The sequence below is a fragment of the Dama dama genome, chromosome 14 (genome assembly GCF_033118175.1).
Source record: "Dama dama isolate Ldn47 chromosome 14, ASM3311817v1, whole genome shotgun sequence".
NCBI lineage: Eukaryota > Metazoa > Chordata > Mammalia > Artiodactyla > Cervidae > Dama > Dama dama.
Genome location: NC_083694.1, coordinates 76,281,808 through 76,302,955, shown reverse-complemented (window position 1 = coordinate 76,302,955; position 21,148 = coordinate 76,281,808). Strand labels below are relative to the sequence as shown.

Below are 21,148 nucleotides of genomic sequence, written 5' to 3'. Positions count from 1 at the left end.
GGGACTAATGCTAACCAGCTTCCCAGGTCAGAAGAGAGGAGACTGGGACTCAGCCTCGCTGGCTTGCCAGGAGCTCCCAGCTTGAAAGCGGGTGCACCAGAGCAGAACCGGGCCTCTGAGGCACACACCCCTCCCCACCCCACGGTCCCCTGCCAGTTCTGGCTCACCCACCACCTCCCTCTGCCCCTGAGGACCTCTGCCCTCCGTGCACCGTTCTGGGGCCCTAAGCTTGGCAGCAGCGACCACAGGCCTTCCTGTTGCTGCAGTCAGAGCTCCCCAGGCACCAGCAGGCGTGCCATTGCCTGGCCAAGGGGTCATTGTGGGAGGCTTCCTCAATGCCGCTGAGCGACTGCTCTGTCTGCAAGGACGGGATTGCGCTTTGCAACCACAGAGCAACCGCAGTGGGGAGCTCAGGGCAGAGGAGCGCCCGCCCTGTGCATCCAGCTCTGCTGACTAGGACTCAGAGGCCGGGCTGTCCCAGGATGCTAGAGACTGGTCCCTCTGGTCTCCGGGCTATCAGATGTCTCTGGCCAGACAGCAAAGGACCATTCATGGCAGCTGAAGGAGGGCCAGCCAGCCAGGCTGGGCACTCACCTGCGGAGCCATGAATGGGCTGCCCCCAGGGGCTCTCGGCCATGCATCAGGGATGATGGACCAGCGCAGGCAGATGCATTAAGGTCTGGGTTTGAAAGACAGGCAGAACGAGCCAGGTCCAGAGACTGCAGGCAGGCGGCTGTGCAGAGACGGACTGGCACCCGTGAACACACGGGACAGGACTCGGAGAGACAGGTGGACAGGCCGAGGCCGGGGCTGGTGCCTGCATGCCATGCAGCCAGGGACGGGGGTGAGAGCCGTCTAGACGCAGTGTGCAGGGCCTGACACAAAGAGGCTGTGTGCTCACAGGCGCGGCTGGCCGGGGAAGGGGACGGCACCCAGACAGGCCAGGGAGCGTCCGAGGGGTGCGGGGGCCTGTCCAGTCCAGAGAGCGGCAGGGACCGGGGTCTCACAGCCTGCCGCCCTGCCCGCCTTGGCTGGCTCGCATGAAGGAGGTCTTCCTTGCGCCTTGTGCCATCTTCCTCGTGCGGTCTCTCCTGCCAGAGGCAGGGACGCAGCCCCACTGGAGCTGCCGCCCTCCTCTCCTGACTGCTCCCCTGGTCCCATCAAGCCCGTCTCTTGGCCCCTTTCTCATTGGCCGTGCTTTCCATCTCTCAGCCTCCTCGTCTGGCTTCTGGCTGAGCCCTTGTGGGTCTGATGACCGGGGGCCATTCGGGAGTGACACCATCTCTGTGGGTGCAGCCACGCAGACAGACCCGGGTGTGGGACTTGTGGCAGCAGAGGCTTCCAGAACACGGGCTTTCTACCAAGTGTCGTTAGAAGAGGAGGGCCAGTCGCCCCATAACTGCCCCTCTGAGCCATGAGCCCCCACGGCCACCCCGAGCCTGTGCTCAGCCTTACCCGTAGGTTCCCTTGTGAGCTCCCGCCCTTCCCAGCTCTGAGCAGTCAGCCCCGCGGTCTGAGCGGCCACAGCTGTCCTGTCTCTCGTGTCTCCCCCGGTTCCTGTGGTTACTTTCCTGTTCTTGGGAGTCTGGCGACGTCAGTGGTAACTTCTGGAGGCCTCCCACCCCGATTTCTTCTCAGATTGTCGCTACTGCCTGCATGACCCTGGATGATGACCTAGCCTCACCATCTGAAAGGAAAGGGGTGACATGGCCCTCCACAAGCTGCTTGTTCACATGGTCAGTGAGGCACTTGGGGGATACAGCAGGGAGAAGTCATCATTCTTAAACTCGTGCACAAAAGAGAGATGGCAAACAAGCCAAGAGGGGACCCTGGTAGGTCAGGCGGTCCTGTGCACCGTGGGGGAGATGAAGCAGGGTGAGGCGCAAAGTGAGGAACTCGGGCTGCTGGAGAGCATGTCAGGGAAAACTGTCCAGTAAATGCTGTCCAGAAGAGCATGTGCAAAGGCCCTGGGGCAAGAGCGAGCACGTGTTCAGGGACTGCAGGGAGGTCAGCGTGGCTGAAGCAAATTAAACAGGACAGACCATGGTCAGAAATGAGGTTGGGGGAGCCAGGGGCCAGTGTGCAGGTGGGGGGCAGCCACAGGCAGGCTCCCAGTGGAGGAGCCACCTGATCTGTCTTGTATTGCAGAGGGTCTGTGAGGGGGCGGGGACGGAAGCTGCGGGGGTCACTTGGCTGGAGCAGGGGCAAGGGAGGAGGCAGAGGTGGTGAGCAGGGCTTGGGGTGAAAGGAGACAGGCATTTCCAGCACCTTCTCAGCCTGGGTGAGATTGGAGATACAGCTTAGTAATGGGGAACCTGGGGCAGCGGGAGCTTTTGTCGTCCTGAAACCAGTGCTCTGTCCTCAGGGATCTCACACTAGTATACACACTCACACACACACTGTCACATGCATGCATGCACACACACATGTGTGCACACTCACATACACTCACACATACACTGTCACATGCACACACACTCACACACTGTCACGTGCATGCATGCACCCTCACACACGTGTGCACACTCACATTCACATAAACACATGCACTGTCTTGTGCACACATGCACACACACATACATTTACACACACTCACACACACTCGCATTGCATCTGCCTGGGCAGCTGAGGGTCTGCAGGCCTTCAAGGGGCAGCTCCTGCTGGCTCCATCTCCACCGCCCCATCCATCCTGCGCTCTTAGAGCCACAGAGATGCTGATGTTTGGGAGGACGTGAAACAGTCACCCACTGTGTGTGCTCTGGCAGGACGCCGCCTCTCCCAGCTGTGGGGTGGCGGGATGGCCGGCCTCCTCAGAGGTTGTGTAAATATTTGGGGAGCAGCACACAGCTGGGAGCAGACCCTCGCCCCCAGCTAGCTCGTTTGCCGCTGCGGGGACGTCTCGGCCTGGTCCAGGGCTGCCGACTCCAGGCCCATCACGGCTGCCCTTCGTCCCCCCTTCCCTCCGAGCCCGGTGGCCTGGTCTGCGGGAGGGCCCTGAGCAGCTCGCTTGCCCTTCTCAAGCCCCCTGGCCCTCCCCACGAGGACAAGAGTGGGCAGAGAAGCTGCCCCCGGGGTAGGAGGGGGCAGAGAACGTCCCCCCAGGGGGCCTGGAGGGGACGGGGGCCGGGACAGCCCGCTAGGTGCCGGGTGGAGAGCTCTCAGGGTCGTGCATGGCCCCAGAGCCCAGGCCTCCCTGACCTGAGACAGAAAGTGCACCGAGGACCCAGGAGCCTGGCTCCCGAGGGCTCTGTGAGGAGGAGGCAGTTGGGTCCTTTCCTCTGCGGCTGGGTTTTTTTCTGGAAAAGCGCCTCCCTGTCAGCAGGTGTCTCGCCGCCACCCTCCCCCCCACCCCGCTGGCCTGGAACCCGGAAAGCAGAGCTCTGTCGCACCTGTGGGCGCCCCCTGTGCTCAAGGCAGGTGTGCCGCCGTCCCCCACAGTGGGCGAGGTCGGGTGCTGACAAGGAGACCGTGACTCCTGTCTTCATGAAAGACCCCAGACAGCTCTTGTGTCCAGTCACCCTAAGTGACCAAAGCCCCAGTGACCCACGGGCAGAAGAGCAGACGCTAATCTGCAGGCTCATTGCTTACAGAGCCAAGCCTGCAGGGAGCGGTCCTCCCAGGCCTCTGCTGCAGGAGGGGGCGTCATGGCGAGGAGGTGGCCCCTTGTGCAGCACACCTTCCCCCTTGAAGAGGACAGTGGGCGCTCTTCTATTGGGTTCTGGCAGGAACCAGGCCCAAGGAGGAGGGGTTACAGGTCCCCCAGCCCAGTGGGCCCCAACCTTTTGGCACCAGGGACCAGTTCTGTGGCAAACAGGTTTGTACACAGACGGGCGGAAGGTGGGGGTGGTTTCAGGATGAGTCGAGCACATTCCGTGTACTGTGCACTTTATTTCTGTCCCTGTTACACCAGCTCCGCCTCAGGCCGTCAGGCATTAGATCCTGGAGGCTGCAGACCCCTGCTCTAGCCCACAGTCCTCCTGGGGAAGAGGGGCTCAGAGAGCTGCGACCCATCCCCAGGCTGAGCGGCCGGCTGACTTGCTGTTTCTGGTCAGCCCCCCACGGCCGTGGGGGTGAAATGCAGTGGCTGCGGAGGGCCAGGGGAGGGGGGTGGCTGAGGTGGGAGCGCTTGAGGGGAGTCATTGGGGGGTGGGCGGCAGAGGTGGAGGTGGGGCGAAGCTCATGGCTCTGGGCTTGAGGGGCGTCACTTGGTGGGGGGAGTGACCGCTGAGTTCCCTGCACAGAACCTTCCCGCCCTCCAGGTAACCCCAGGCTCTGCCAGGAAGCGTGGAGGAGGAAAGGCCTGGAGGAAAACGTCCCCTGCTGGTGGCATTCCACGCTGCCTGGCCGAGGCTCAAGAGGAACCCTCTTGGTGCACTCCCCTAAGCTGTTCCCAGATGACCCAGGCCGGCCCAGCACGGAAGATCCATCCCCCTCACCCTCCATTTAGGGTGGGGGTGAAGGTGGGGTGCCGGCTGGAGTCTGCCCCCGGGGACACCGGCCCCCAAGTGAGGTGGGCGATGCTGCTGCAGAGTCTGCCTTGTTGTGATCCCCCCAGAGCCACTCAGCCTGGCACCTGCTGGTCCTTTTCTAAATCTCACCATCCAGACCCCCCCGGAGAGTTAAGGGAGTGAACCCGCCCCCCGCATGCTGGGGGCCTGAGGGCTTGGTGCTGGGCTCCCTGCAGCCCCTGACTCCCCCTTGGACACAAAGCGTATCTGGAAAACGTGACCAGTGTCTGCACCCTCAGAAACAGCCCCCTTCCAGCAGGACTGTCCAGGGACCCGGGACAGTCCCCTCGGCGAGCTCTCCACTGCTCGGGCAGTAGAGCTGCAGCCCCGGGTGAGAGGCCTGGGCACTCAGGTCCGATCCTCGGTCTCACAGCCCGCCCATACCTCCCTGAGGGTGGGAAGTGGGGAAGGGCTCCTCGGCCCTGTGTGCGGTCAGTCACTCAGTCGAGTCCGACTCTGCGACTCCATGGACTGTAGCCCGCCATTCTCCTCTGGCCATGGGATTCTCCAGGCAGGAATACTGAAGTGGGTTGCCACGCCCTCCTCCAGGGGATCTTCCCAACCTAGGAATCTAACCCTGTCTCCTGCATTGCCGGCAGTCTTTACCATCTGAGCCATCAGGGAAGCCCTAACACCATAAAGCCACAGGCCAGGAGGTGAGGGGCCTCCGGAGCACTGGCCCAGGTCTCTGCACGGCTGTCACCTGAGCGGCTCAGACCCAGAGGTACAGCTGCTCTGGTTCTCCGTCATCTTAACTCAGTCCCTTGGGGCTTTAAAAAAGCATCATTGCTGGTGCTGTCTCTGTTGATTTAAGAAATTGAGGATATAACCTGTCCGTTTCTAAGACATGGGCTTCCCTGTTTGCTCAGGTCACTCTGGGGTTGGGACACACTTTACCTTCCACACTCAGCGCCTCTCAGAAGCAGGGGTTGGGGTGCAGCCCCTCCTTCCTCACCACCAGAGTTAAGTTACCAGGAATTCTCTGCAGGAATTCTCACTCTGCATGAAAATCTTCACATCTTGTGATCCTTTTCTTCCTGATCTGTCAACTGAAAATGCGCCCGCCCCCCCCCCCCCACCATGAAGGCGCAGACGCTTGCAAGGTGTGAGCTGTTCTTTCTCCCCACAGTCAACCCCAATACGCATGCCTCCCTGTCCCCCAACCCCGTGCTGGAGGAAGCGAGACCCCCCCCCCTTTGTGGTCACCCACCCTGCACTCTCCTGAGCGGCCTCTGGCACTTGCACTCGGGGTGCCCTTCACCCCTTCAGCATCCTCTGTGATGCTGCCAAAAATTTTGACTTTCTCTGCCCACCAAAGCTGAATAAAAAAATACAGAGACAGAGTTTGGAGAAAATAGAAAGGTGGCTTTAATCCTCAGCTAAGACACAGCAGGCTCATGCTTCAAGAAAGGTGCCCCCCTCCATGAGGAATCTAGGAGATTATCTAGATGAGGGCTCGCAGTCAGGGGTGGGTGATTAGGAACAAAGGTTTAAGGATCTTGTATTCTTCCTCTTGCATTGTTTCATAAATACTACTAGGCCAGCATCAGGTAGCCCAGTAGTTGGGTCCATTGTCTTTGGTGAATTTTACTGTGGCCTCCTTTCTGTAAGGCAAAAAAAAAGGGGGTGGGGGGGGGAGAAGAGCTACAAGGGGTGGTCTGCAAAGACAGTGCTATAAACACAGGATGTGATTAGCAAAGTTAAATATAACAGGTGCAGAATGGAGGTCAGGCAGAGCTTGAGGGCGAAAGGTATGCTGTCTAGGCAATAAGAAACCCAGACAGTGTTTTAAAAAGCAGAGACGTTACTTTGCCTACAAAGGTTCGTTAAAGTGCTGCAGTCAGTATGCCAGCACATTTGGAAAACTCAGCAGTGACCACAGGACTGGAAAAAGGTCAGTTTTCATTCCAATCCCAAAGAAAGGCAATGCCAAAGAATGTTCAAACTACCGCACAATTGCACTCATCTCACACACTAGCAAAGTAATGCTCAAAATTCTCCAAGCCAGGCTTCAACAGTACATAAACCATGAACTTGCAGATGTTCAAGATGGATTTAGAAAACGCAGAGGAACCAGAGATCAAATTGCCAATATCTGGTGGATCATAGAAAAAGCAAGAGAATTCCAGAAGAACATCTACTTCTGCTTCATTGACTACACCAAAGCGTTTGTGTGGATCACAACAAATGGCGGAAAATTCTTCAAGAGGTGGGAATACCAGACCACCTGACCTGCCTCCTGAGAAATCTGTATGCTGGTCAACAAGCAACAGTTAGAATCAGTTTATGGAACAATGGAGTGGTTTCAAATTGGGAAAGGAGTATGTTAAGGCTGTATTGTATATTGTCACCCTGCTTATTAAACTTATATGCAGAGTACATCATGAGAAATGCTGGGCTGGATAAAGCACAGGCTGGAATCAAGATTGCCGGGAGAAATACCAATAACCTCAAATAAGCAGATGACACCATCCTTATGGCAGAAAGCAAAGAAGAACTAAAGAGCCTCTTTTTAAAAATTTTTTTAATTAATTATTTTAATTGGAGGCTAATTACTTTACAATATTGTAGTGGTTTTTGCCATACATTGACATGAATCAGCCATGGGTGTCAATGTGTTCCCCATCCTGAACCCCCCTCCCACTTCCCTCCCCATCCCATCTCTCAGGGTCGTCCCAGTGCACCAGCCCTGAGCACCCTGTCTAATGCATTGAACCTGGACTGGCGATCTATTTCACATATGATAATATACATGTTTCAATGCTATTCTAAAGAGCCTCTTGATGAAAGTGAAAGAGAAGAGTGAAAAAGCTGGTTTGAAACTCAACATTCAAAAAACGAAGATCATGGCATCAGGTCCCATCACTTCATGGCAGATAGTTGGGAAACAATGGAAACTGAGAGACTTTATTTTGGGGGGCTCCAGAATCACTGCAGATAGTGACTACAGCCATGAGATTAAAAGATGCTTGCTCCTTGAAAGAAACTTTGTTGACAAAGGTCCGTCTAGTCAAAGCTATGGTTTTTCCAGTAGTCATGTATGGATGTGAGAGTTGGACCATAAAGAAAGCTGAGTGCCAAAAAATTGATGCTTTTGAACTGTGGTGTTGGAGAAGAGTCTTGAGAGTCCCTTAGACTGCAAGGAGATCCAACCAGTCCATCCTAAAGGAAATCAGTCCTGAATATTCATTGGAAGGACTGATGCTGAAACTCCAATACTTTGGCCACCTGATTGGAGGAACTGACTCATTGGAAAAGACCCTGAACCAGGGAAAGATTATAGACAGTAGGAGAAGGAGAGGACAGAGGATGAGATGGTTGGATGGTATCACTGACCTGATGGACATGAGTTTGAGCAAGCTCCGGGAGTTGGTGATGGACAGGGAGGCCTGGCATGCTGCAGTCCATCAGGTCACAGAGTCAGACATGACTGGGTGACCAAACTGAACTGATGGCTTTTCCAGTAGTCATATACTGATGTGACAGCTGGACAATAAAAAAGGCTGAGCACCAAAGAATTGATATCTTAAAACTGTGGTGTTGAAGACTCTTTAGAGTGTCTTGGACTGCAAAGAGATTAACCCAGTCAATCTTAAAGGAAATCAATTCTGAATATTCACTGGAAGAACTGATACTGAAGCTGAAGCTCTAATCCTTTGGCCACCTGATGCAAAGAGCCAACTCATTGGAAAAGACTGATGCTGGGAAACATTGAGGACAGGAGGAGAAGGGGATGGTAGAAGATGGTTGGATGGCATCATCAACTCATGGATATGAGTTTGAGCAAACTCTGGGAGATGGTGAAGGACAGGGAATCCTAGTGTGGTGCAGTCCATGGGGTCACAAAGAGTTGGACACACCTGAACGACTGAACATAACAAAGGTACAAGATATAATTTACATATCAGCTTAGTCTCCATTACCAACTATAGGTCAAGAACAGTTAAAGTAAAAAAGGAACTCAGAAAAGGGCTAGAGAAAAAAGAAAACTGTTTCCTCTTTTTCACTGTAATATCTGCAGACCTTGTTTCAGGTGCTGTACTCTTATTGGAACTGATTTAAAAGCTTGGAAAGAGTCAGGGAGGGGATTTGGAGAAAACCCTTTGGGGAGGGTCCAGATTCCAGACCCAGTGCCCTCCTGTGCACCCCTCTGCCAGCAGAGTTCCAGGAAGAGCCGGGATTTACCCACTGCCATCCTCCTGGTGGGGATGGAGGACTTGAAACCCGCAGCCGGCGTCGGGGGGCGGGGGGGGGGGGGGGGGGGGGGGGGGGGGGGGGGGGGCCTGGGGGTGTGACCCACAGCCGGCGTTGGGGGGGGCCTGGGGGTGTGACCCACAGCCGGCGTTGGGGGGGGCCTGGGGATGTGACCCGCAGCCTGCGTTGGGGGAGCCTGGGGGGTGTGACCCGCAGCCGGCGTGGGGGGGGGCCTGGGGTTGTGACCCGCAGCCGGCGTCGGGGGGGGGCCTGGGGGTGTGACCCGCAGCCGGCGTGGGGGGGAGCCTGGGGGGTGTGACCCGCAGCCGGCGTCGGGGGAGCCTGCGGGGTGTGACCCGCAGCCGGCGTGGGGGGGGGGCCTGGGGGTGTGACCCGCAGCCGGCGGTGTGGGGGGGCCTGGGGGTGTGACCCGCAGCCGGCGTTGGGGGGCCTGGGGGGTGTGACCCGCAGCCGGCGTTGGGGGATCCTGGGGGGTGTGACCCGCAGCCGGCGTTGGGGGATCCTGGGGGGTGTGACCCGCAGCCGGCGTGGGGGAGCCTGCGGGGTGTGACCCGCAGCCGGCGTCGGGGGAGCCTGCGGGTGTGACCCGCAGCCGGCGTGGGGGGGAGCCTGGGGGTGTGACCCGCAGCCGGCGTGGGGGGGAGCCTGGGGGTGTGACCCGCAGCGGGCGTGGGGGGGAGCCTGGGGGTGTGACCCGCAGCCGGCGTCGGGGGAGCCTGCGGGGTGTGACCCGCAGCCGGCGTGGGGGGGGGCCTGGGGTTGTGACCCGCAGCCGGCGTCGGGGGGGGCCTGGGGGTGTGACCCGCAGCCGGCGTGGGGGGGAGCCTGGGGGGTGTGACCCGCAGCCGGCGTCGGGGGAGCCTGCGGGGTGTGACCCGCAGCCGGCGTGGGGGGGGGGCCTGGGGGTGTGACCCGCAGCCGGCGGTGTGGGGGGGCCTGGGGGTGTGACCCGCAGCCGGCGTTGGGGGGCCTGGGGGGTGTGACCCGCAGCCGGCGTTGGGGGATCCTGGGGGGTGTGACCCGCAGCCGGCGTGGGGGAGCCTGCGGGGTGTGACCCGCAGCCGGCGTCGGGGGAGCCTGCGGGTGTGACCCGCAGCCGGCGTGGGGGGGAGCCTGGGGGTGTGACCCGCAGCCGGCGTGGGGGGGAGCCTGGGGGTGTGACCCGCAGCGGGCGTGGGGGGGAGCCTGGGGGTGTGACCCGCAGCCGGCGTCGGGGGAGCCTGCGGGGTGTGACCCGCAGCCGGCGTGGGGGGGGGCCTGGGGGTGTGACCCGCAGCCGGCGGTGTGGGGGGGCCTGGGGGTGTGACCCGCAGCCGGCGTTGGGGGGCCTGGGGGTGTGACCCGCAGCCGGCGTTGGGGGATCCTGGGGGGTGTGACCCGCAGCCGGCGTTGGGGGGGGGCCTGGGGGTGTGACCGCGACCGCCCCAGTGGCCGCCGCGACCCCAGCCGCCGGGCAGCTCTCGGACCCGGGCCCCTGAACTGTCGCGCCGCCGCGGCTCTTTGTCTACCTGCTCCGGGCGTTAAAGGGCCCGCCCGCAGCCGGGGCTCGGGACCCGAGGCGGCGACAGGAAATGGGGCTCTGTCGCTTTAAGTGCCGCCGGAGCCGCGAGGCGGACGGGCGGGGGAAGAGGGCGCGGGCCGGGCCCGGTCCCCAGCCGTCCGCGTGGCCGCGCTCAGACCTCGGCTGCCCGCCGGGCAACTCGCTGTCCCCCCTGGGTGCCGGCCGCGGGCCGCCACGCCGGGAAGATGCTGCAGCTGCCGCCGCCCCGGGCGGGCAGGACCAAGTTCCCCCGCAGGTAAGCGCCCCGGCTCGCAACGCGGCCTCGCGGGCGTGGGCTGAGGTCCTCCGGGAGGGCGTCCTGGCCACCCTCGCGGCTCCGATCGGAAGGACGGCAGCGCCACCTGGGCCCCTGGCTCCGGAGCGTTTGACCTGTTGCCCCCGGGGTGGAGGTGCGCGTGCGGAGGGCTCTCGGGAGGGGAGGGAGGCCGGGCGTGCGTCCCTGGGACCGGTCAGAGTGGGACCCGTACGTAGCACGACTGGACCGGACTTGCGGGGCTCCTGCAGTTCGCTGGGAGCTGGGCAGTGGGAGGAGGGGGGCTTCGATCTCGGCCCCGGAAGCTCTGGGGGTCCCTTGGGCTGAGGGGAGGTGGTGGAGGTGCGGGCTGAGACCCGAGGTGGGGGCGGGGTTGCACGCGTGACCCCGCAGCCGGCTGGACCCCTTCGGGAGAGGTGAGAGCCGGGCGACCGGGAGATGCGCTCCGGGGGACCGCTCGGCCCTGGAAGGTGAGGGCTGCAGCCCCGGGACCCCAGCCCACTTGGAAACCACGCTTCTGGGAGGGCTAAGGGGTCCTGCCGCCTGAGGAAGCGTGCTGATGCTGCCTGCTTTTTCTGGGAGCTTCCCAGACCGCGGACACCTTCCCCTCCTCCGCCTTCGGAGCTGAAGGAAGTTGGAGATTAGAGTTGAATGGGAGGCCGACGCCCCTTGCTGTGACCACTCCGCCCCCAGCCCCGCCCTCGGCCCAGATTGCCCTTGGCGACTGCCCCTCCTTCCCCTCCGGTCCCTGTCGGGACCTCCAGGCCGCTCTGCCCACACAGGCTCCGGGTGGAACAGACGGGTGGCAAGGCCCCGGGTGGGGCATCTCCAGTGCCCAGAGCCCCTCAGAAGCCTGTCCTGCCCCCTCCACCTGGGGTCCCGTGGGGTCACTTTGCTAAGCTGATCGGTGGGGGCGGGGTGTCGCAATAGCAGCCAATTCAGTAACAGAGAAGACTCCAGAGAACAGAGGTCTATTCAGGGACCCGTGGGGATTTCTACTTCTGCGGAGATCCTTGGCTGAGTCCTGAATCTCTGACCCTGAAGAAGGCAGAGGGAGGGTCCCTTCCTAACCGCCCCAGCCTCTGCCACTGCCTTACAGCTTTTACCCACTTCAGGTCCACAGGGCTCTGTCTGAGGAAGTTATAATTGCCCTGGTTCTACCCTTAGGTTCCCCGCTGCCCTCTCCATGATGGAGAAAGTGGAACTCTGTTAGTTGGCCCTGGCATCCTTTCCCTGAACCCGTCTCTCCTTCTACTGGCGGCCGGCCTCTGCTCGGTGACTACACAGGTGACATGGGGGTCACCCCAGGGTGCCTAGACTTGGAGTCCTCTCCGCTCCCTCTGCCCACCTCACCCTCACCCCGGAGACCCAGGTTCTGTCCAGGGAGCTCAGTACTGGAGCCGCAACTGTCCGTGCTCACCTGGCTTCTTACCGGAACAGACTTCTGGGCAGGTGGGGCGGGCCCTGTTTGCTGTGGCCCCAGAGGCGGAGGAGCAGGTCTAGTTATACCTCTGCCTGCCTGCTGTCTTCTGGGCTAGGCCTGGGCTGGCCTGTGGTTTCCTTTTCACCCAGGCCTGAGACTTCCTGGGCAGAGGCGGGGGTTGTAGCTAGTAGGGAAGGAGAGACGGGATATCATAAACTGGAAGTCAGTCCGAGAATTGCCGGAGTTCAGACATAAACTTTAACTGCCCTGGCTTTCATCCACCAAGGGAGGCTTGGCCCAGGCCTTGGCTCAGAAGGGGGCTGCTCAGAACCTGCCTTGTAATGGTGTTTGGTTGGGAACAACAGGCATTGAAGAGACACTTTCCCTGCAGGTTCAGGGAGCCCTGAAAGAGACAGCTGGGGTGGAGTGGCCCCCAGCAACCCATGGCCAGCCCTGGGCGTTCCCTCCCCAGGTGCCCTGGGTGGCTGTGTCCTGGGGGAGGCTTCTCCATCAGCCCCATCCTCTCTCGTCTCAAGTGTTAGGGTCGCTCCTGGAGACGCCCCTCTCCTCCTGCTCCGGCAAACCTTGTCCTTCAGTATCTCCCAAGCTGGAAACCCTGAATGCAGGTGGTTGTCCCATTCAGCTCTCCTGGACTCCCTCCTGGGAGAGGCCCTGAGCTGGAGCCTGGGGTCCCTCGGGAGTAGGGCCAGCTCATGGAGACCCCAGGGCCACAGGTGTGGGCCCAGCACGGGGACAGCCCCTGTGAGGGAACGTCAGAGCCAGCAGCTGTGTCCAGTTAGAGAGCTTCCAGGGCTGGGCACGCACGCCATGGGCAGGCCACGCGTGCCGGCAGCCCCTTGCCCTGCGGAGCCCAGCCCCCTGCTTGGAGGCAGGAGAGAGCACAGGGTAGGACACGCCCATGAGGACGCTGAGTGTGGCGGGCGCCCGTGCCCACGGCCGGGCCGGCCGCTTCTCTCGAGGTCACAGGATGCACCACGACAACGCCTGTGCCCAGGGCTCTGTCAACACCTGCTGGCGTAGTCCCCAGAGCAGGCCCCGAAAGTGCCTGTTTCACGGATGGAGACGCCGGGCACAGGGAGGCCCAGTGAGTGTGCCCAGGAGCGCCCGAGGGCCTGTGCGCCGCCGCAGCCAGCCTTTGAGCCTGCTCCCGGGAGCTGTTCTCCTGGACCCTAATCCAGGCCCAGGGGACCTGCCACACTGACGCAGTAGGAGCCGAGGACAGTCGTGGCCTCACGAGGTCGAGGACTGGCCGGCCGCTCACGGGTGTGAGGGAAGAGCCTGGACTCAGCGTGCGGCCCGACTCGGACCCTGGCTCCACCGCAGATCCCTCTGTGACCTCAGCTGCTCGGCCACTTGCCTCAGTGTCCTCGAGCTCCCAGGGTGTAGGGACGATGGTGAGAGGGTGCGAAGGACGGAGTGCTTTCTGGGAAGAGCTTCCCAAAAAAGTGTCTACATGTCCGTGTGTAACCGATGCACTTCACTGTACCCCTGAAAGGAATGCAACATTGTACATCAGTTATACTCCAATACAAACTTAAAAAAAGGATTACAGGCACAAAAGAGCAGAGTGCTTTCAACACGGAGGCTTCACGGGTGATGTCACATAGCTGAGGTCCCTCCTCGATTCTCCAGGCCGCCCATTCCCTCGGCATCCTTCCCTGCCATCCTGCTAGGGCCCGGATGAACGTGCCCGTCAGTGTGACAGACTACATAGCTCTCCGCTTAGAGTATGTCTTAGATCTTTACGTAAATTCTTAATGGTCCATTTTCAGACTTCTGTTTAGCCCGAATTCTATGCTAATTATGGAAGTATATTATACATCCTGTTTTTTGACGGCAAATTACAAAGACCACCTGAAAAAACGCAACCTTTAAAAATACCAGCATGTATTTGTTCAGCCTCTACTGTGTGATACTTTGGGCCCACAGCATGCTAGGTGCTGGAGGAATGCAGACCCCCACCGAGCTGGCGCCTCTCCATCTGTTCAGCTGTGTCATGAGCACCCCCGATGTGGGAGTTGGGGACACAATGGTGGACAGTCCCTGCCCTCAGCAAGCTTGGAGTCTTGCAGAGCAAACAGACAAGCAACAGTCAGCAGACAGGACTTCCCTGGTGCTCCATTGGTTAAGAATCAGCCTTGCAGTCCAGGGCATGGGTTAGATCCCTGGGTCGGGACGATCCCACGTGCCGTGTGCCAGCTCCTGAGCTGGGGCTCTAGGGCCTGTGCTCTGAGACGAGAGAAGCCGCCACAGTGAGAATCCCATTTGCCACAACAGAGTAGCCCCCGACTCGCAGCAACTAGAGAAAGCCCTAGCGCAGCAACAGAGACCCAGCAGTCAAATAAGTTAGTTTTTAAAAATGTCAGCAGACACATATACACAGCATTGAGAATTTCAAGACACATGAGAGGCAGTCATGCAGGAGGAAGTGGACGTACCTGTGGTACCCGGAAGCAGACAGGGCGGGAGGACTTCATGGCGAAGGCGGCATCTTCCCTGGGCCTTGACGATAAAGTCAGAGTTTCCCAAAGGAACATGAGCTCCTCTGAGGAGAGAGGGAGGAGATTTTCCTTGGTGGGAGGCTCTGTGCCATCTACCGGCTTCTCTGCCCAGACCCACCCTCCCCGGGATGTCCACCGTCACACAGGCTCCTAGTGTGAGACAGACAGCTCTGTCCATCCTTGCATGTTCAGCTGCACCAAGAGCCCTGCCTGAAAGCCTCTGATCTAGTAGCACAACCTGCTGTTTCCTCTGGACCGGATCCAGTGTCACCTCAAACCACGTTCATGGCTGGAGGAACAGAGCCCCTCACCCTCGCCCTCAAAGCAGTCAGGTGGTGCTGCCCCGTGGAGGATGCAGAAACTACAGGAAAACACTGAGAGGAAAGAACGTCGCAGCACCTCCCCAGACCCGCCGCAAGCACGTGTGCGCATGCTCGGCAGCCCAGCTGTCCTGTCAGTGCAGTCGGGGATGCTCGCTGCGGCCGTGCATGCACGGAGGCTACAGCAAGTGCCAGTTGCCTCCTGGGGGGACTTTTCTCCTAGATGTGTTGCTGCTGGGGCCGTTTGAGTAGCAGGGGGCTCATTCAAAAGAGGAGATGGGAGGGAAGCCCTGTATCTGACTTCCCTGCCCTGCACCGAGCTGGGGCCGCACTTTTTCCGTGTTTACTCTGCATGACGACCTCAAAAGGCTGCTGATGACATGACCACTGGGGAGCTGGGGGTGAGTTTGGGGTGAGGGTGGTGGACAGACGTGCCTATCCCAGGTTGTAGGTTGGTGAAGCAGAAGTTCGGACACAGTTCTGGCTGGTCCCTCTGCCCGTTGCACCCTGGGCGGGATGTCTGGTTAAGGAGCCTGGTGCTTTCTGAAAGCTTGAGGACACCGGGGCTTCTTCGGGGAATGGTCGCTCTCTGCAAGCAAAGGCTGGTGGTGTGTCAGTTCAGCCTCCAGGGAAGCTGCTCTCCAGCCTGTTTCTACTTTTCCCCCAACAGTCATTCACTGCATGATGCTGGCTGTGTCCAACCACAGGTTCCTGCGGACAGGGTCTCTTACTCAAAAGTGATGTGTATGTGGAATTAATAATGTTCTTTGGACGATGACAACAAATAGCCAGCAGGGTCCCATCAAGACAGTTTATATAACAGGTCAGATGTGGATAAATCGTATTTTTTGAATTTTACTGTATTGAAATATAGTTGATTGGCAGTGTTGTGTTAATTTCTGCTGCACAGCGAAGTTACTCAGTTATACATATATGCACTATTTTCCACGCTCTTTTCCATTGTGGTTTATCACAGGATATTGACTGTAGTTCCAGAGGGTGGCTAGGGAGGGATGGGCTGCGAATTTGAGGTTAGCGAGTATACCGGTGGCCAGTGCTCTGTCACACTAGCTCTTTAGGGTCAAATGGCTACATGGAATAAAGCAAGTCAGTTCTCCACCAGCGCCTGTTGAAACTGCCTCCTGTATGCCAGACATCGTTGTGATCACTGCAGACAGAACAACAGACAGCTTACTTCAGTGGCCGTGGCGGCACGATTAACTTGTAATAGGGTGGGATGCCGGCTTCTGGCACTGGGATGCCAGTATCTGCAGTGAGAAGCAAGCGGTCAGAAAGAGAAGAGACTTACAGCCATTGGGAAGCAGCTGTCAGGAGGGCAATGGGCATGGCGGGCTCGTGGCACGCCGTCACCCTCTGGACATTTGGCCCTTTCTTCCTAGTGACTGTCCGCTGTGCGTCCCGTGCCCATAGTTCATACTGTCTCTCCCATTTGAGCTCCTCTCTTTCAGTTCCACTTTTTCACAAACATCCTTGCAATTTCCAGGCTCTGGGTTCCCAGCTCAATGTCCATGCCTGCTGCTCTTGAGAGTTGGTCCCTGGAGCATTGTTCTCCCAGAACTCAGCTCCCATGGCAGACCTGGGAGAGGGGTTCCCTCGAACATGGGCTTCATGCTTAGCAACTTTGCCTTTCGGACCAGCCTCGAGCTGCTGTTGGGGAGGACTTGTGAATAACCTCTTCCTACAAAGATGGCTCCCCTGAATGAGGAAAGCCCATTAAGACCACTCTTCTTAGTGCTCGAATGTGTTTTAGAATTATCTTCAAAGTACAGTGAGCTGTATGTTAATTGATGAATTTCCCTCCATTTTCCTTGGTCCACTGTTAGCAGGCCAGCTCCTATAAACGGACTGAGAGAGAGGGGATGTGTAATGAGACCAGTCTCCTCCTGTGCCTTATGGAAATCCCCTTCGTCCTCCACGAGGCACCTCATGTTTGCATTATCTTCCAAGTGCTTGTGTCCAGCAGTCTCTGCATGAAAAGCCTGGGCACAGCGATGGCCCCAGAGGCTGTGCAGGCAAGGGGTTGTATGGGAGGGGAGGGGAGCTCGGCTCCCTCAGCAAGACCCTCAGGGCATTGACCAAGTTCTTCCACCCAGGCCTTGGGGACAGCATGCAGGGGCTGCTGGCCAGACATGCGGTGACTCTGGATCTGTCCCGCGTCAGAGCAGAAGGGGAAGGATAACAGGATGTTTTCGTTCTGTCTGTCGCCTGAAGGCTCCTTCTCCAGAAATACAAGCCAGTTTGATTTTAACTTCTCTTTTAATTTCAGTCTTCCTTCTTTCAACTTCTTTAAAGATTATGCAGAGAGCCCCAGACTGGTCAGAAAGCCTCAAAGCAGAGATTCCAACTCCAAGTTGCCCAAGAAAAGCATGTTAATACCCAAAGTCATTTCATAGCCAGTCATTTCCTGTGTTCTCAAGACTGTTATTTTTTCCTAAGATATGTGCCTTTAGAGAACGAAAACTTCTCTCCCTCTTGACCTGGGGGAGATGAGGTGGCAGGAGGCATGATGGAGGAACGGGTAAGTGTACATTCTGTACCCAGACAGTGTTGAAGAACAGTTTCGATGCTGAAGTGAAGAGATGAAGTACCCAAAAATCCAGTGTTGGCTTTGCCACTGACTTGTTCTGGAACCCAGGGTGAAACTCCCCCTCCTAGTTTCCCTTTGAAGGAGAAGTAGGGCCACTGCAGTGGAGAGGCGCACAGGCGGTGGTTCAGAGGGAATGGAATGTCTGAGTGGAGAGTGATGGCTTGAGAATTTGTTCCAGAATGATGGCAGTCAGCCTCAGAGAATCATCCTCAAGGGTGTTGAACGCTATAACCAGTTCCCAAAGTGGCTGGGTACGTACATTTGCAAAATACTGCGGATACTTCAAACCTGATTCTGTAAGAACTGTGTGGAACACCTGCCTTTCAGAACTGTGTGCGTGCTCCCTCTGGCACTTGCAGGTGAGGGTTTGAGAAGTTTAAATCTTTTCAGTTCCCTGTTATTTTTTCCTCCATTCATCCTTCGTCCTTAAGTGGGTAGCCTGTCGTGCCTGGGGCAGGGAATGAATGTCTCTACCTTGCCTGAACACCTGCCTGTGGTTTGTTTCTCTGAACTAAGATCTTTGTTTCATCTCCTTACTGATTAAGAATTAAGATTCCTTTTCTTTTCATTCTTTTTGTTCAGGGCTTTGTCATAGGTGAGAGATGGGCTTACTTTCACATGCATGGAAAACTCTCCCTAAAAACTTGAGTCTTTCACATGCATTAGCTGGGTTTTCCTCTGAGACTGACCTTTGACCTACCCACACAAAGTGGTATTCAGCTGTCCTGCTCTCTGAAGTGAAAATCTTCAGAACCCTCAACAAAGATGCTTCACTGAGAGTAAGCAGTCCGTGGACTAAATGGCTCTTGATAAGAAGGCACTTAATTTGGAGATAAAGGCGAGACATCTATAAAAACCACAGTGCCCACCACAGCCAGATCACTGACCCCTCGTGGTGGGGGCAACAGCTCGGCCTTCCTTAAGACCTCGATTAAAGAGACAAGTGAGCTTTCTAGTCAGTGGGGTTTCCAGATGCTCAGATTTCTTTGGACAAACCTGCCCAGTCCTCCCTGGGAGGATTAAGAGTGGAGAATCTTAGTGAGGGGATGAGAAGCAGTCAGAACACACGAATCTGGAGGGCCTCTCAGGAGCACCTCTTTTAAATCCTGAACAAGTGCTGGTTTTCAAGGACGTAAGCATTATAGGCTGGTTGGCAAGCAAACAAGGGTTTCCAGGCATCACCTTAGACAAAGTGCGAGAAAGGTAACAGATTATAGCATCGCCTTTTTTCCCTTCTTGCTGTCTAGAAATGTAAGGAAACACTGAGGAACAGGCCTTGGGTGCTTAATTGTGAGGTTGGTTGAGGAGAAGGAGACAGAGTGGCGAGGGAGGGAAAAGTTAGGGTTTGGTTTACACAAGAAAATCATTTCCAAGGACTGTGTTTGGAGTCCTTGCCTGCCAGTTGTGTGCAGACGCCCAGGTTTCCCTGGTGTGAGGAAACATCCCTCGTGTCTACCTCACAGTGGTAACTTGCAGATTTTTCCCCCATGAAGCTTTTATTTTTGGAAACCACTGTAAATTACATGTTGGGACCTATTATTAACTGCTCATTTTATGCTGTTATTGGAAATCTTTACATTAGGAAAGAATGCACGGGTTGTTGGGGGTCAGGTGAGGGGGGAGGCTCAAGTTAAAAGGTACCTTGCCTAGCATCCCAGACCTGGGGTCTGAGAACAGATTAGAGACCCATATGCCCTCAGGCAAAGAAAGCTCTCTGGTTGCCTACCCAGGACTGCCTTCCCAGATGAACGGCACTCACGGATTTAAGAGGTGGCTGTTTCGAGGGAGAAGACTGTCTCTTTGGGAGCCACAGTGCTGTAAGTACTGCAGTCCAGCCTCGAGGACACGTTGATGAGGGACTATACGGCATGTTTCATAAATAGAGAAAGCAGAAGCAATTTCACCATGTACATTTCAGCCCATAGCTGGGTGATTGGAAAAGGCCCATGTTTAATTGAATCCCAGCACATGGTGTCTGACAGGAAGACCTGGTGGCCTTCAGCTTGACCACTGCCTGGGATTGGAGAGAAGAGCCCTCCACGAGTCCTCACTCAGGGCGGCCTCAACTCAAATGCTGAGCGCTCTTGGCCAGAAAGGGCCTCCAGGGCTTCCTTTTCGGGTGTGCTTGGAAGACATCTGAACTGCACTGCATGTAACTTCCTTGCCGATTCTGCTCCTGACTCATTTTCGATCTGTCCTGGGCAGACTCCACATAGGATGGCTCTTTGGAAACAGGGCTATATAAGTGTTGGCCTCTGGTGGGTGAATGTAGGGGATTGTTGTGAAACCAAAGACCCTCCCAGAGACAGAAGCCAGGAAAGTGTGCACCACAGGGACACACCGGAAGGGAGACAGGCCTCCCCGCAAGCAGACCAGTTAGCAGCCGCCATGCCGTTGACAGGCAGGGCAGGTTGCTGCAGATGTGGAGTTAGTGGCCGGCTGGTTGACCTGCTCTTTGTGGGGAGTATGTGACTTGGTCCTGGGGCCAGGCTGACACAGGAAGACCCTGCGGACCCCCGGTTAGGGCTCTGCCACTCCAGGGCCACACTAAAGGCAGGTGTCCCCACGGCGTCCACCGTAGGGCTTGCCCAGCATCCAGGCCGTTGCTACCAGGGGTATTTTAGTTTCACCTGTCGCCACAAAGAGTCCTTTGCTCAGTGCCATTCTGGAGACTGGACTTCACACTCGGGCCACGTGGGCTCTCGATGAATCCCATGTGGAAGGAGGTGGACAGGGCTCCGGAAAGCCCACCCACCCAGGCTGAGGCACCTGAGTCGTCGAGAGCTGCCTGCACCGTCCCAGCCCCATGCCACCGACTTGCAGGGGCACGCTGTCCACTGGCCTGTGCCAAGGGAGCTGACGTGCGCTCGTGGAAGGGCCTGTGGGGATGGCTGGCCTGCTGTGTGCTCAAGCCCTTGTCCAGTTCCTGAGAAGCAGACCACTCTTGGGAGTTTTCTGTTTGAGTCTTCAGGCCTTTTGAGGTCCAGGACCAACCCCATTTCTTCATGATTCTCCATTCCAGACCTCAGTAACTCGGCAGAGCAGATACAAATTGCCTTTGACCTGGAGACCATCTTTTTATGCAAAAGTCCCCTGGAGGCTTGTAAGTGATCATTGCCCTGCAGTAGAACATCATTTGGAAAGCTGCCAAACCACACCCTGCAGAGTGACACGCCAGAGAGCTCCCTGTGATCTGAGCAAATGCCCAATTTAGCTTCGCTAGTTCTACCACGCCTAACTAGAGCTGTCTCCCTCCTGATGGGAATATTTCTGTTCTGCTCAGTGGTTAATGACAGGTCTTTAGTCAGACAGATCGTGACACTAAGGGAGGCTGTGGGGCCATGGGCAGGCTTGTGACCTTGAGAGTGAAAGTGTTCGTCGATCAGTCGTGTCTGACTCTGTGTGATTCCATAGGCTGCAGCCCGCCAGGCTCCTCTGTCCATGGAATTCTCTAGGCCAGATGCTGGAGTGGGTAGGCATTCCCTTCTCCAGGTCTTAAATCTTAAGTTTCCCCTCTCTTACAGGTAAAATGGAAATAATATCCTAGTCCAGGCTGATACGAATATTAAGTGAGGTTGTGCATGTATGTAAGTGTCCAGGACAGTGGTTAGACACGTATTTAAATATTGGACATACGGTAACTATTGTTTTCACAATCTGGTGATGTTCACAAGAAAACTAAGGTTAGAATATATGCATGGATGAGCACAAATCCATCCCAACTAGAAAACAGTGTAT

The 21,148-nt window shown here is 57.2% G+C and overlaps 1 protein-coding gene across 5 annotated transcripts in view; it reads left to right on the top strand.

The window, feature by feature from the left end:
- Nucleotides 1-21,148, top strand: part of NAV1 (neuron navigator 1) — a 194,306-nt gene that overhangs the window by 125,576 nt on the left and 47,582 nt on the right. Inside the window, exon 1 of one of the 5 annotated variants that reach the window (XM_061161152.1) lies at nt 10,397-10,519. The exons of the other annotated variants lie outside the window; for them this stretch is intronic. Coding sequence (XP_061017135.1) covers nt 10,470-10,519 — 50 coding nt within the window. The 5' untranslated portion in view covers nt 10,397-10,469. Of the gene's footprint in view, nt 1-10,396; nt 10,520-21,148 lie in introns of those variants that run through there. 5 annotated transcript variants of the gene reach the window in all.